A 14,887-nucleotide genomic window follows, 5' to 3' on the forward strand; every position below is an offset into this window, starting at 1 on the left:
ATGTCCCAAGCATAATCCATAAAGCCTTCGGCAATGAGTAATCCAAGTCGGAAGTGGAATTCGCATATACAGCCGGCGGTCGAGCAGCCACGCGATTGTCCAGCTTGACAATATAACGACCGACAGCCTGTGACTCAAGAACGTGAGTTTAAGTAGTCTGTTCTTTAATGAGCCACAGCTGTCGGTAATCTTGGAAAGCAGCGTGACTGCTATCGAGGGGGGCGTGGCAGGGTGAATCCCTGACAGCTACAGAGGGGGGCGTGGCAGGGTAAATCCCTGACAGCTACAGAGGGGGGCGTGGCAGGGTGAATCCCTGACAGTACCCCCCCCTCCAGGGGCGACACCTGACGCCCCAAAACCCACCTATGCCAGGCGGGCCAGGGCACTCCGAGGAAGGCCTCCTTAGACGCCTGGAAGCAACGGAGGCCTGGTGAGCATCCCCTGCGGAGAGCCAGAATGGAACAACCCCTTGCAGGAGGATCCGGAACGGAGCCACGCCCTCGGTGCTGACGAGAGGCTGAGTAAAGCCACTGGCGGGGATTGGAGCCGGAGCGACCTCCATGGCGGGGAACCAGAACTGGACGCCAACCATGACAATGACCGGGGAGTGGAGGACGTCCCGGGCGGAGACCAGGAACGTCGTACCACCCTCTGAGGGACCTGGAGGACCGACGTCGCCGTCAGAAAGACCTGGAGGACCGATGTCGCCGTCAGAGGGACCTGGAGGACCGACGTCACCGTCAGAGGGACCTGGAGGACCGACGTCGCCATGCGGGGATCCTGGGGGCGATCCGTCGCCCTGAAGAGGACCTGGGGGCGATCCGTCGCCCTGAAGAGGACCTGGGGGCGAGACGTCGCCCTCTGTGGAGCTTGGATGTGATCCTTCGCCCTGCGTGGAGCCTGGATGCGATCCTTCGCCCTGCGTGGAGCCTGGATGCGATCCTTCACCCTGCGTGGAGCCTGGATGCGATCCTTCGCCCTGAAAAGGACTCGGGGGCATTCCTTTGCCCTGAAGAGGACTCGGGGGCGAGACGTCGCCTTCTGTGGAGCCCGGGGGCGAGACGTCGGCTTCTGTGGAGCCCGGGGGCGAGACGTCACCTTCTGTGGAGCCCGGGGGCGAGACGTCGCCTTCTGTGGAGCCCGGGGGCGAGACGTCGCCTTCTGTGGAGCCCGGGGGCGAGGCGTCGCCTTCTGCGGGCGCTGGAGACGAGCCGTTGCCTTCTGCGGGACTGTGGGGTGAGCCGTCGCCTTCGGTGGAACCCGGGGGCAGCGGTTCGACTTCCCTTTCGCAGTCCTGGAGCCGGGGTGAGTGCACAGGGAAACCCCTGGGCGTAGGAGCGCTCCTTGGGACCCTTAGGAGCAGATCGGAGCCTACTGGGCAGCCTGAAAGTGGGGTGAAGCCTGCCTGGAGATCCACGAGTGGAGAAGGGCTCGCCTGGAGGTCCACGACATCAGTGGAGCTCTATTCGGGACACTGAAGCGGAGACAAGCTCGTGGGGTCGCTCGGAGGCGGAGACGAGCTCTCGGGAGGAGCCTGGAGCAGAGTCGTGCCCTCTTGAGGAGCCAGGAGCTGGGCGGAGCTCTCTTGAGGGACCTGGAGCTGGGCGGAGCTCTCTTGAGGGACCTGGAGCTGGGCGGAGCTCTCTGGAAGGACCTGGAGCTGGGCGGAGCTCTCTTGAGGGACCTGGAGCTGGGCGGAGCTCTCTTGAGGGACCAGGAGCTGGGTGGAGCTCTCTTGAGGGACCTGGAGCTGGGCGGAGCTCTCTTGAGGGACCTGGAGCTGGGCGGAGCTCTCTTGAGGGACCTGGGGCGGAGCCGAGCTTTCCGTGGGCGAGATGTCGCCTTGGAAGGGGCTCTGGGATGTGGCGTCGTCTGGAGAGGGACTCGGAGGAGTCACTTCGCCTTCTGTGACCGGAGGTGTCAGCTCGGCGCTCTCGTGACGACTCTGTGGCCGCGCGGCGCTCTCGTGACGACTCTGTGGCCGCGCGGCGCTCTCGTGAAGACTCTGTGGCGGCGCGGCGCTCTCGTGAAGACTCTGTGGCGGCGCGGCGCTCTCGTGACGACTTTGTGGCGGCGCGGCGCTCTCGTGACGACTCTGTGGCGGCGCGGCGCTCTCGTGAAGCCTCTGTGGCGGCGCGGCGCTCTCCTGAAGACTCCGTGGCGGCGCGGCGCTCTTTGTGAAGACTTTGTGGCGGGAAAGCACGCTCCTGGAGACACTGTGGCGGCGTGGCACGCCCACGGGAACCTCGGAACAGAGCGGCACGCCTGTAGAAGCTCTGTGACGGCATGGTGTGCTCGCCGACGCTCGGAGATGGTGTGGTGCGTCCACAAGAACCCCGGAACACAGCAGCACGCTGGTAGAGACCCTGAGATGAAGCAGCCCTCTCATCAAAACATTGGGGCTGAGCTGCAGGCTCATGGGAGATCCGGCACGGAGCCGCGTGCTCTTGGGAACCTTGGAATGGAGCACCTTCCTCCTCAAGGGGACTGTAGTGGAGATCCACCACCTCTATCCCCAACTTCCCCAGAAGCAGCCCGCTGAATTCGGCGAGTGAGCCGGATTTGCCCCCTTTGGCGCTCCATAGTGAGCTGGCTTCGGCAAGAACTTCACCAGACAGGAGGGAAATACAGAGGGCAATCTTGGCTCGTTCGGAAGGAAACCGGGAAATGTTAACAGCCACATACTCGCCGATGCCTTGCAGAAATCCGCCCAATTCGTCTTTTTTCCCCGAGTAACGAGCCGGTAATCCCCTCGCGCTCTCTGAGGGGCGTGGCGCAGCCGCGCTCTCATGATTCAGCTTCTGTGGATCTGAACCGCGAGAAGCGGCACTGAGCTTCCGGAGGAAATCCGAAGCCGGGTTCAGCTGCCGATCCGTTGCGGTCGGAATCGCGGAATGGCGAATCCGCGTTCGGTATAGGTCGGTCGTTCTGTCAGGCTGCAGACGCGGAAGCCGATATAGTCCGATCATTGTCTTTTTATTTCAACAACCGTACAACACAAAAACACTCATAAGCCGTTGAAAACAACAAACAAAGACATCCGCTCGATACGCGTTGTCCGCTATGAGTTCGAATGTCCCAAGCATAATCCATAAAGCCTTCGGCAATGAGTAATCCAAGTCGGAAGGGGAATTCGCATATACAGCCGGCGGTCGAGCAGCCACGCGATTGTTCAGCTTGACAATATAACGACCGACAGCCTGTGACTCAAGAACGTGAGTTTAAGTAGTCTGTTCTTTAATGAGCCACAGCTGTCGGTAATCTTGGAAAGCAGCGTGACTGCTATCGAGGGGGGCGTGGCAGGGTGAATCCCTGACAGCTACAGAGGGGGGCGTGGCAGGGTGAATCCCTGACAGCTACAGAGGGGGGCGTGGCAGGGTGAATCCCTGACACACATACTGTTTTAAATTTCTTTTTATAATATAATGGTGGTTTAATTAACTTTTTTTTTTACCATAGTAATTCATATTATTATAATTATTATTTAATATTTGTGAAGGTTAAATGTGGGGCCAATTATTACACTGATAATTTCGGTAGGAATGCTGGTTTAAATATTTCAGAAACAGAATAAACTTTTTTTTTTACGTGTCAAAATAAATGTCTCTACAGCAAACAAATCTAGTCCTTCCTGTTACTGATGTGTGTAAAATTCTAAATTTACATCAAATTTCAATGAAAACATTTAAAACAGAAAGTATTTTTGTTTTGTAATTATTTTTTTTTTACTTTTACCATACTGACTTTCACTCAGTTTGGATCTATTCCGAAATCCAGAATAAGTTCAGCTACTGGTTAAAATGGTAATTCCATATAAATCTATAAACATTGTGACACTATTTGTTGAGATATGGTGCTGACACAACTCTCAGACAGTGTCACAGAAAAGCCAAAAAACACCCAGACAGTAGCATCCAGTGGCAGATTCATAATAACAAAAACTGCAGAAACTGTTGATTTAGGTTTTTCACACACAAGAACAGAAAATGGTGTTAAAAAAATACATACTAAAAGTCAAGGTTCTACAAACTAAAACAAATCAGGTTCTACAGGCTGAAACACATCAGCGGTGAATGACCTTACTGAAATGAGCTAATCTATGGTCAACAATAACTAAAATAAGCATCCATAGTGAGCACAAAAGAATTTTAGCTATCAAATCTTGAGGTCAATATACAACAAAAGTACACTAAACTGTCCACTGTGGTGATTGTCATTTAAACCGAGTACCTGTCATGGTTTTCTCATCCTGTGCTCCCTCACCTTTGAGCCTCCCTCACCGTCGAGTCCTCTTTTCCTTCTGACAGAGCTAAGATTGCCTCCATAATTACCCTCCTCTCAGGTAAAGCCCTCTCACATGGGATGCTCAGAGTGTCTTCTCCAAATAATGAATGTGGGTCTTCAATCACTTCATGAAGTTTAAGTTCAATTTTATTTTTATAGCGCTTTTCACAATGAACATTGTCTCAAAGCAGCTTTACAGAATGTATTACAAAGAAACAATATCTTTTAAAAGATTCAGTCAGGTGTCAGGCACCAATTACAGCACAGAAAGTGCGCTAGTTAAAATCACAAATAACTTTGTTTTAGCTTCTTACCAAGAATGCAACCAGGGCCAGGACTAGGCAATTCCATAGGGCCCCTTGGTGGGGGCCTCCAACTACACACTAGTTTACCAATCAAGACAGGCAGTGTAATACTAGGCTGTTTGTCCATTGGGTATAAAATAACTGTCACTTAACTGAAGTGAGACCAGTTAATATCACCATTTAAATGTGGGCCCCCACTCTCTGAATTCATGAAGAGATTAATTATGAACAAAATCCAACTTTTCTGCTAATGTTTTTATTTATCTTTAATTTATTTATAAATAAATGTAAATTTATAATTTATTAATTTAATTAATTTATTAATTTATTGTATTTAGGTCCCCTGGTGGTCTAGTGGTTAAGATGCAGCGCTTCCACCGCTGCGACCCGGGTTCGATTCCCGGTCAGGGAACCATCCCCAGCCACTCTTAGTGCCGGTCCCAAGCCCGGATAAATTGGGGAGGGTTGCGTTAGGAAGGGCATCCAGCGTAAAACATGTGCCAAATCAAACGTGCGGAGGATCCGCTGTGGCGACCCCTAACGGGAGAAGCCGAAAAGAAAGTTTTTTATTAATTTATTGTATTTATTAAATCTCGCACAGTATCAATGAACAAAATCTGTTTATTTATCACCAGCTTTAAAAACGTGCTCCACTCCCTACTCTACCCGGCCACTGAGGAGGGACTTTTTGACCACACTGTATATAAATAAATCTATAAAAAAATCTATTAAAAATTACTTTTAAAACGGTAACCACATTTTACGGTATTTTCTTTATGATTTGGTTTGAAATTATCCCAAACTTTATAAACTTTCTGTCTTCTCCTTGTTTAGTTGAATAGACTAAATGAAGCAAAGTAATTTTAATCTTTGAATCGGATCACCTGAGTTACTTAAGGAACCATTACAGCTCTAAGTTGAGTTATTTTCAGAGGACAGTAAATCTGTACTGCTATACATGCTGCACATTGAATACTGTAAAATATATTTAAAAAATTTTTTTTTTATAGTATTGTCTTTTGAGAAAATCTACTAAAACGGTTGCTAAAATCTGAGGGGTGTACTCACCTCAGTGAGACACTGTAAATTTGATTAGAAGGTATTATTAAAATAAACAGAGCCTTAATCTGCCAATTCGTGTCAGCGCCATTTAAGTATGGATTATTTTTTGCAGTGGAACCCAGGTGTAAGAGATTATTCGTCCCTGAAACCGCTCATACTCGCATGTTTTAGTCAGCTCATCCAGGCTGTCAGTCCCAGCCTCAAAGACACTCCAATCAGTGCAGTCAAAGCAGTCTTGTAGTTCCTGCTTTGCCTCACTGGTCCATCTCTTCACTTTTTTTGACTACAGGCTTAACAGATTTTAGTTTCTGCCTGTATGTTGGAATAAGAGGGAACTCTGTTCAGTGTCTATAAGATCTTTATGATGAATGTAAATAAGGTATACAGAATATCCTTGTCTGGGCTTAAACATCTCTGGTTACTGTGTCCACTATCACCCTAAAGTCCCCAAAGTCCATGGGACTTTAGGAAACACCCTTCAACACCACTTCCCCTTACAATATCCAACATCCCTGTGTCAACTGTGGAGAACTTCAAGTTTCTGGGCACTACCATTTCCCAAGACCTGAAATGGGAATGCAACATAAACTCGATTCTGAAAAAGGCCCAGCAGAGGATGTACTTTCTACGCCAGTTAAGGAAGTACAGTCTGCCACAGGAGCTGTTGATGCAGTTCTACACTGCAGTCATTGAATCTGTCCTGTGCTCATCAATCACCATCTGGTTTGGAGCAGCAACAAAACAGGTCAGAAACAGACTGCAGAAAACTGTTAAAACAGCAGAAAAAATCATTGGTGTTCCTCTGCCCACTCTCCAGGACTTGTACCAAACAAGAACCAGAAACCGGGCAGAAAAAATCATTAATGACCCTTCACACCCTGGTCACAACATCTTCCAGCTCCTCCCTTCTGGCAGGCGCTACATAACTTTGTTCACCAAAACTGCCAGACACAGGAACAGTTTCTTTCCCCAAGCAATCACCCTCACTAACATCTGACCATAATTATATTCCCTGCTCATATCTATAAGTACTGCACAGAACTGTCAGTCATCACATTATCTGTATATGTTGCACACACTATGGCTGCTATATACTGTACAAAGTTTTATAGTAAACTCTCTATCATACCTGACACACAATACTGTCATTTGCACTACCATGCACTCTCACACTTTATGTACATTACTGATCTGTATCCCTATTTAATAACCACACTGTCTATACTGTCTCACATTGTCTGTATTGTCTTGTATTGTCTTGAATAGTCTGTTCTTGTCTTGTCTTGTCTGTTTTGTCTTGTATAGGTTTAATTTATGTCTGTACTTTTGAGAGTCACTAACAGCTGGAACCAAATTCCTTGTGTGTGTCAACACACTTGGCCAATAAACCTGATTCTGATTCTGATGTTAATTTTTCCACAAGAATTAATGTAAAAGCAATTACATTAGGCGATCCCTTATTTCAGCCCTTAAACATTTTTTATGCCTAATTTAACACACAAATATACTTGTAACAAAGTATAAACATAAAAAGTAATACACTATAAGCATAAAGAAATAAATAACTTTTTGTTCTTTATGATTGTACATTCCAAGACATGCTATATTGCAGACAAAGATCTTGTGTTTATTCTTTTTACAACATTCTATCCAGCGCTATCACTACAATTCTTGGGACCCATGTTTATAGTGAAATAAAAATAAAAAAACGGACAAAAAGCACAATATTTACACAAGAGATTGACAAGAATGCACTCAAAACAATGTAGGGAACTGAGCATGAAGGGTGGGGATGGAGGTGACAAGCGATGAGCAGAATGTGTGACTGAAACCAAAGTAAAACCAAATCTTCCCGAAATATGCTCGTACTCCTACAAAGATTTTTACTAGCAAAACCGCTTGTACACCGATATTCTTGTACTACAAGGCACTCATACACCAGGGTTCCACTGTAACTTTAAATTCACGTATTTATGATGCGTTGAGCTAATAGACTGTACAGCATTAGTCTCAAACTGCTGGCCCATGGGCCATATACGGCCCGCAACTGATGTAAAAAATAAAAACATAATCCGGTCTGCCAAACTGTATACACAATATTTATTTTTTGTATTTTTTCTATTTGCTTTATACCAAAATTACCCCTTTATATTAAATTGAAACAAAAACACGACTCTATTAAAAAAAGATTTGTTTTTTGTTGTTGTTTGGCTGTGAAAGAAAACTAAAAATGTCTGTTTTCAAACCAAAAAGAAAAGTGGATAACGAACACAGACAAAAAGACAGGAAAAAAAGCATTCAGTTGCAAAGAGAGGTAAGATGGGGTGAATGTTGCAATGTTCGATTGGAGTGATATGAGGGAGGATTATAAGCATGAAGGGATTAAATTAAATTACATTTTTGTTTACAATTTGTATTTTATATATTATATATATCATTGATCTTGTACCTGTGAAGAACAGCCTTAGTTATAAGAGTGAGGTGTTAAATTATAAATGATTTAAAGTGGCTATTGTTAGTGTTCATTCCTATGAACACTAACAATAGCCAGCATTCCTATGTTGTCTGTTCAGTGTCTATAAGATCTTTATGATGAATGTAAATAAGGTATACAGAATATCCTTGTCTGGGCTTAAACATCTCTGGTTACTGTGTCTTTTTACCCATTCAGAAAAGGTCTTAGCTTAGGTTTTATCCAGTGTGTATATACACTTGTCTGTTTTCTGAATTCAACTGAAGAATAATGTATGTGCCATTCTGTGTGCTATGTGATTCTTCCCTGATCAGAAAAACACTACGTGCAATCGTTGATCGCATAGGATATCTCTCCAAAACCTCTCTAAGAATTCATTTTTTCTTTGTGCATGATAAAAATCTAACAAATAGCCTTCTTGACAGTGTTCGAGGCTCAGACACACTCTCCCAGGTTTACTAGATCAAAGATGCATCTTTTTAGCCAGGCATACACATAACACATCATAACCTTGTACTCCAGTACATCTGACCAAATACAAATATCTTGTGCTTGTTAGCATTCAGAGATTGGGCTAGCTCAAGTTGTGAGATCTTTCTTGAAGTTAGATGATGCCGACCAAGGCATCTAGAGTTTGTGCCAGCTCCAGTTGTGTCCCACCTCATGAACATTTCTGACCTTCAAAGAAAAAATGCAGGCCCTGCAAGGATCCCGAGCCATCTAAAGATGTACCAGCACCAGCTGGATCCCATTTTATAAAGATTTCGTACATTGGACTTTGTGGATAAAGACCTTTTAATCAAGACTCAAAATAACATACTACATTTGCTGTTTCTGCAACACTCAACATTTAAAGTCTCTGGCACAGAGGAGTTGATGTTGAATCTATGATGATCTCAGATATTGAGCTAATTTATGAATTGCTAGGAAGCACCTGGTTCCATAAAATCCAAATGACTGTATAAGACTATAGAAAGAACAGGTCTCATAATCACACACTCTTGATGCTCAAGATAGTCTCACTCTCTCCATTTGTAATGGTTTTATGATTTATAATCAGACTCTTGATATCACCCAAATAAGGATGGCTTTCACTTTTGAGTCTGGTTCCTCTCAATGTTTTTTCCCCACGCTTGCTCATTGGAGATAAATGCACATAATTAACTTACATTTTTGATCTATGATTCATATTCTGTAAAGCTGCTACAAAAATTTTATTGAATTGAATAGTCAGACTATGACATTTAGTCACATTCTGGGCAATAGTACAGGGAGTACTCTCTGATGCACTGGATAAATTGGCAAATTGTAAAACCTGAAAGAAACTAGTCTGTCGCTGAACTAGCATTTCACTTGGACAACTGCCTCTTAGAGTGGGATCAATGTCTGATATTCCCCTATGAGACTCCCAGCCACACAAGAGAGAACCATGAACCCTGAGCCTTCCCAAGCTGCCCCGACCCCATGCAGTTGACCACATCTAGATCTTACCAACCAAATAAGACCTCCCAATTTAACTGCCTGTAAAGTGGCCAGCATGGGCACTTTTGCTCTATCTGCCCTGAGCGCTATTGTCTGCAGTCCCTCGCAGCCATGGAGGGACTGTGATAAGATAATTCGGTCATATGTAACATGCTACAAGCCTTGGTGGATCATGGTGTAGCCCGCAATTTTATGGATACTTCATTAGATGAGATACCAGATTTGTGTAGATCCCCTGTCCACAACCAGGCAATAACCAATCTGACCCTTGATCCAAGAGAAGTCTTTTGGGCCTGATGTATTCTTCTCCTCTTGCTGCTTATCCAAGATCCAAGATGGCGGTATATCCAAGATGGCAGCGCAGCAGTAGCTCGCAGCGACTGCTCCGGACCTAAAATGGTGCTACTTTTACTTTGTAGCCCGCCTTACACAACATCTGGACATCGGAGCAACCGGTGTCCCTGTGTACCACTCAAACACTCAAGGAACTCAGAAACAACCCCAACAACACAATAAATGATGATCTGTGGCAGAAGCTTTGCGACCTCGCGTGCTTCGAGAACCAGGCCTCCAGACCTTGGCATCGCCTACGGTGGATGGACAGAGGAGGGGGAATCGAAAGCACTGTGTGAGGAAGCGGAAGCGCAGAAAGCGAATGGGGGCTAGTGCTAGGCTAAAAGCTAACCCTAGCCGGCCTGCTTTACCATCTCTACTGCTGGCAAATGTCTGCTCCCTGGACAATAAATTGGACTACATCAGACTCCAACAAGCTACTCGGTGTGAGTACAGACACTGCCGCGTCTACGTGTTCACTGAGACGTGGCTGAGCGACAGAGTAACTGACACCGCCATTCAACTTGACGGGCTAGCCGCGTTTCGTGCAGCTCTGTGCGGTAAGACTCGCGGCAGCGGTCTGTGTGTTTACGTCAACACAGAATGGTGTAAGATCTCTGTCCTCATTTCCACCTACTGCTCATTGCTGTTGGAGTTTATGGTTGTGAGATGCAGACCTTTCATTTACCCCAGGAATTCACCACCGCTATTGTGTTCAGAGTGTACATACCACCTAGCAATAATGCTAAGAAAATAGAATTCACGGCCACTTCCAGGACAGTGGCGACACCCGGTGCATGTGGCAGGGCATCCAAGCGATCACTAACTACAAGACGACATCACTTGCTTGTGACCGTGACGCCTCTCTCCCAGATGCGTTGAACGACTTCTACGCCTGGTTCGAGGTGCAGATCAACATGGCACCTGTCTAAACACAGCTGAAGTGAGGATAACTCTATGCAGAGTTAACCCATGGAAGTCTGCTGGACAAAGTACTCAGGGAATGTGCACAACAGCTAGCGGATGTCTTCACCGACATCTTCAACATCTCCCTGAGCAGCGCCATTGTTCCTACATGCCTCAAGACAACAACCATCGTTCCCGTGTTGAAGAAGTCTACTGTCTCCTGCCTCAATGACTATCGTCCCATCACGCTCACACCCATTGTGATAAAGTGCTTCGAGAGGCTCGTCATGAGGCACGTCAAGACCCAGCTTCCACCTTTACTGGACCCCATGCAGTTTGCGTATCGTCCTAACTGCTCCATGACCGATGCCATCTCCACGACCCTTCATCTGGCCCTCACCCACCTAGACAATTAGGACTCTTATGTACGAATGGTGTTCATAGATTTCAGCTCAGCATTCAACACGATCATCCCTCAGGACCTGATTGAGAAGCTGAGCCTACTGGGCCTGAACAACTACCTCTGTAACTGGATCCTGGACTTACTGACAGGGAGACCTCAGTCAGTCCGGATCGGAAACAGCATCTCCAGCACCACCACACTGAGCACTGGGGCACCTCAGGGCTGTGTGCTCAGTCCACTGCTGTTCACTCTGCCAACTTACGACTGTGTAACAATGCACAGCTCAAATCACATAATCAAGTTTGCTGATGACACGACCCTGGTGGGTCTCACCAGCAAGAACGATGAGTCAGCATACAGAGAGCAGGTGCAACAGTTAACAGCCTGGTGTGGAGCCAACAAACTGTCTCTTAACGTCGACAAAACGAAAGAGATGGTTGTTGACTTCAGGAGAGCACAGAGTGGCCATTCTTCACTGATCATCAGTGGATCATCAAGAGCACCAAATTCCTTGGTGTTCACTTGGCAGATAACCTCACCTGGTCACTCAACACCAGCTCCATCACCAAAAAAGCCTAGCAGCGTCTCTACTTCCTGAGAAGGCTGAGGAAACTTGCACTGTACTGTATTGTCTTGCACTGTCTTGTGTTGTCTTTGCACTGTTTGCATCAAGTTGCACACATGCACTTCATGTGGCGAAGACACTTACTAGTCCTTAGCCCTGTGTTTTCTGATTTCTGTGATTCTTGTTGTATGTAGCACCAGGGTTCATGAGGAACGTTGTTTCATTTCACTGTGTAATGCATCAGCTATATATGGTTGAAATGACAATAAAAGCTTCTTGACTTATCTTCAAGGTTTCATGTTTGGTAATATATTTAACCTCAAGGTTTAGTATATTAGATGCTTTTCTGTTTACAGTGATGCTTATTAAAATATTTTAGAACAAAATCATTTATGAAACATATTTTCTCCAACTTTTCCACTTTTCCATAATGCTGACATTTTTAAACTCCTAAACTTTAATAATTCTGTCCACTAAAGTGCACACTGCCTGAAAAAAGTAGGTTCTTTTTTAAACCTAGGCCATACGTTTTCATTTGAACATGCATATTTTTCTTTCTGTTTTGGCCCCCCATTTCATTCTTTAAATGCTTTCTTTCTCTCTCTATCCCCTTGTCTTATCTCAATCGCTGTATTCAAAGAACATATTCACTGTGTCTGTAAGTAAGTAAGTTTGGATTTTCTGAGTTTGAATACATTACCTGTAGGTTCATAGTCTTCAATTGTGTCTGTTCCACTGTGACAAGTTGCAAATTCTTCTTCACAGTCCACTGTAGTGATTCCAGCAACTGCTGGGCTAGTTATTGGAATGTTAGCAGTTGCCCTCACTGTGGTTATCATTGTAGTGGTTGGAGGTATTGTAGTAGCATCTGGAATGAAAAATGGAATGGAATGTTTCAGTCCTTTAAGTCTGAATGTGTTTTTGCAAATAAAAATTGTTTTGTTTTTGTATTTTTTGCAATTTTAATTAAGTACATTTTATGTACAATGTTTGTATATGTACAGTATCTCACAAAAGTGAGTATACCCCTCACATTTCAGCAACCATTTTGTATATGTTCTTAATGGACAATAGTATAGAAATGAAACTTGAATATATTTTAGAGTAGTCAGGGTGCAGCTTGTATAGCAGTACAGATTTACTGTCCTCTGAAAATAACTAAACATACAGCCATTAAAGGGGGAGTGGTGGCTCCAGCGGTTAAGGCGCTGGGTTGCCGATCGGAAGGTCTGGGGTTCAAGCCCCAGTTTTGCCAAGCTGCCACTCTTGGGCCCTTGAGCAAGGCCCTTAACCCTCTATGCTCCGGGGGTTTCTTACGAGGGAAATATCAAGGTCGGTGACGTGGGGCCGCCTTCCCGTGGGTTTACCACCTGCAGGAGGGACCGTAAGGGACGGTGCTGTGAGGATTGGGCAGCAGTCGAAGGTGGGGGCCTGCTTAGACTGCTGCCCCCGCGACCCGAATTACGGATAAGCGGGAGAAAATGAATGAATGAACAGCCATTAAAGTCAAAATAGCTGGACACAAAAGTGACAGCTGTACGTTGTTTAACCATGCAAAACCACATGTCCTATTCATCATGTTCTTGTTTTGTCTACTTGACAGGACCATACAAATTTGTGTATATTGTATTAGAGAGGGTAACATTTTGTGCTTTAAGTACAATTCTCTCATACTGACTACTGGATGTTCAACATGGCACCTCATGACAAAGAATTCTCTGAGGATTTGAAAACATCTCTAGGTTACATATGTAACCCTAGTTCCCTGAGGGAACGAGACGCTGCGTCGAAACGCTTTGGGAACGCGCCTGAGTGTTCACGCTCTGAAATAATGTGTGTAATCAGTCAAAAATTGGACACTAGCTGTCACCGGTGAGGTGACGTCAGGACCAGGAGTATAAAGCGCATATGAGAGAGGACAGCGGCAGCTTCTGCAAGGGAGAAGGAAGCGCTGCAGGGAGGTGTGGCATAGAGATGCAGAGTTTCTTTCCCTCAGGGAACTAGGGTTACATACATAACCTAGAGACGTTCCCTTTGAGGAACTCGAGCTGCGTCGAAACGCTTTGGGAACAAGTGTTCAATCACGCCAGGCTGACCAGTCCCTGCCTAGTGTGTGTCTGTCACCACAGCTAGAGAAGGACTGAGGGGCCAGGAGTGGCACTGCGGTCTAGGTTATAGAACCGCACAAAAGGTCCGTGGGGTGGACCAACCCGCAGCGTTACAAAGGTCTTGGGGGAACTCCAGAGGACTGAGACTCTGAGGCAGCCACACTCCTGGTGGAGAGAGCTCTGACCCCGAATGGAGCGGGGAGACCAGAGGACTCATAAGATGTGATCGCATCAACAATGCACCTGCTCAGAGCCTGCTTATCAGCAAGGAGGCCTCTCTTGGGAGGGCTGTAGCAGATGAGCAGCTGATAGGTCCTTCTCCAAGGACCCGTCCCATTGACGTAGATGTCCAGGGCACACACTGGACAAAGCCGGTCCAGTTTCTCCTGGTCTGGGACCTGGAACAGAGGAGGATAGAATGCCTGTAATCTTATGGGTCATGGGACGACCGAGGGCACCTTGTGGATGTAAACCCCGGTACAGGGGTACAGGAAGGCACCAGCCATACCTGGGGTAAACCTCAGGAAGGAGGGGGGCCACAGACAGAGCCTGCAGGTCCCCTACTCTTTTGAAAGAGCAGATGGCCAACAAGAACGAGGTCTTGATTGAAAGGTGCCTCCAATATGCCTCGGCTAAGGCTCGAAGGGGGGGTTCAGAAAGAGCCCCCAAAATGATGGCCAGGTCCCACCCAGGCACTCTAGGTTGCACCAGGGGCCTCAGCCTCCGGGTGCTGCGGAGAAAACGCGTTACCATCGGGTCTCGCCCAGAGATGGCCCCGGCCACGGGGGCATGATAGGCCGAAATGGCAGAAGCGTATACTTTTAGAGTGGACAGAGCCAACCCCTGGCGAACCGTCTCTGGAGGAATTCCAGCACTGAACCAACCGGGCAGTGGACTGGATCCAGCTGGTGGTGCTCACACCACGAGCAGAACAGACGCCACCTGGCGGCATGCAACCATCTTGTG

General features: G+C 46.6%; 1 protein-coding gene and 1 long non-coding RNA gene across 3 annotated transcripts in view; one reads left to right on the top strand and one right to left on the bottom strand.

The window, feature by feature from the left end:
- LOC310717772 overlaps window positions 1–14,887 on the top strand; it is a 162,486-nt gene that overhangs the window by 28,432 nt on the left and 119,167 nt on the right. The window lies entirely within an intron of this gene.
- The window catches only part of LOC310717488 (neuropilin-1a-like), a 90,165-nt gene that overhangs the window by 23,306 nt on the left and 51,972 nt on the right, over window positions 1–14,887 (bottom strand). For both annotated transcript variants that reach the window (XM_083525616.1, XM_083525615.1), the window contains exon 11: window positions 12,514–12,681. In XM_083525616.1, coding sequence (XP_083381742.1) covers window positions 12,514–12,681 — 168 coding nt within the window. The remainder of the gene's footprint in view (window positions 1–12,513; window positions 12,682–14,887) is intronic.

This window comes from Silurus aristotelis (assembly GCF_946808225.1).
Source record: "Silurus aristotelis genome assembly, chromosome: 22".
In the NCBI taxonomy this organism is placed as follows: Eukaryota; Metazoa; Chordata; class Actinopteri; order Siluriformes; family Siluridae; genus Silurus; species Silurus aristotelis.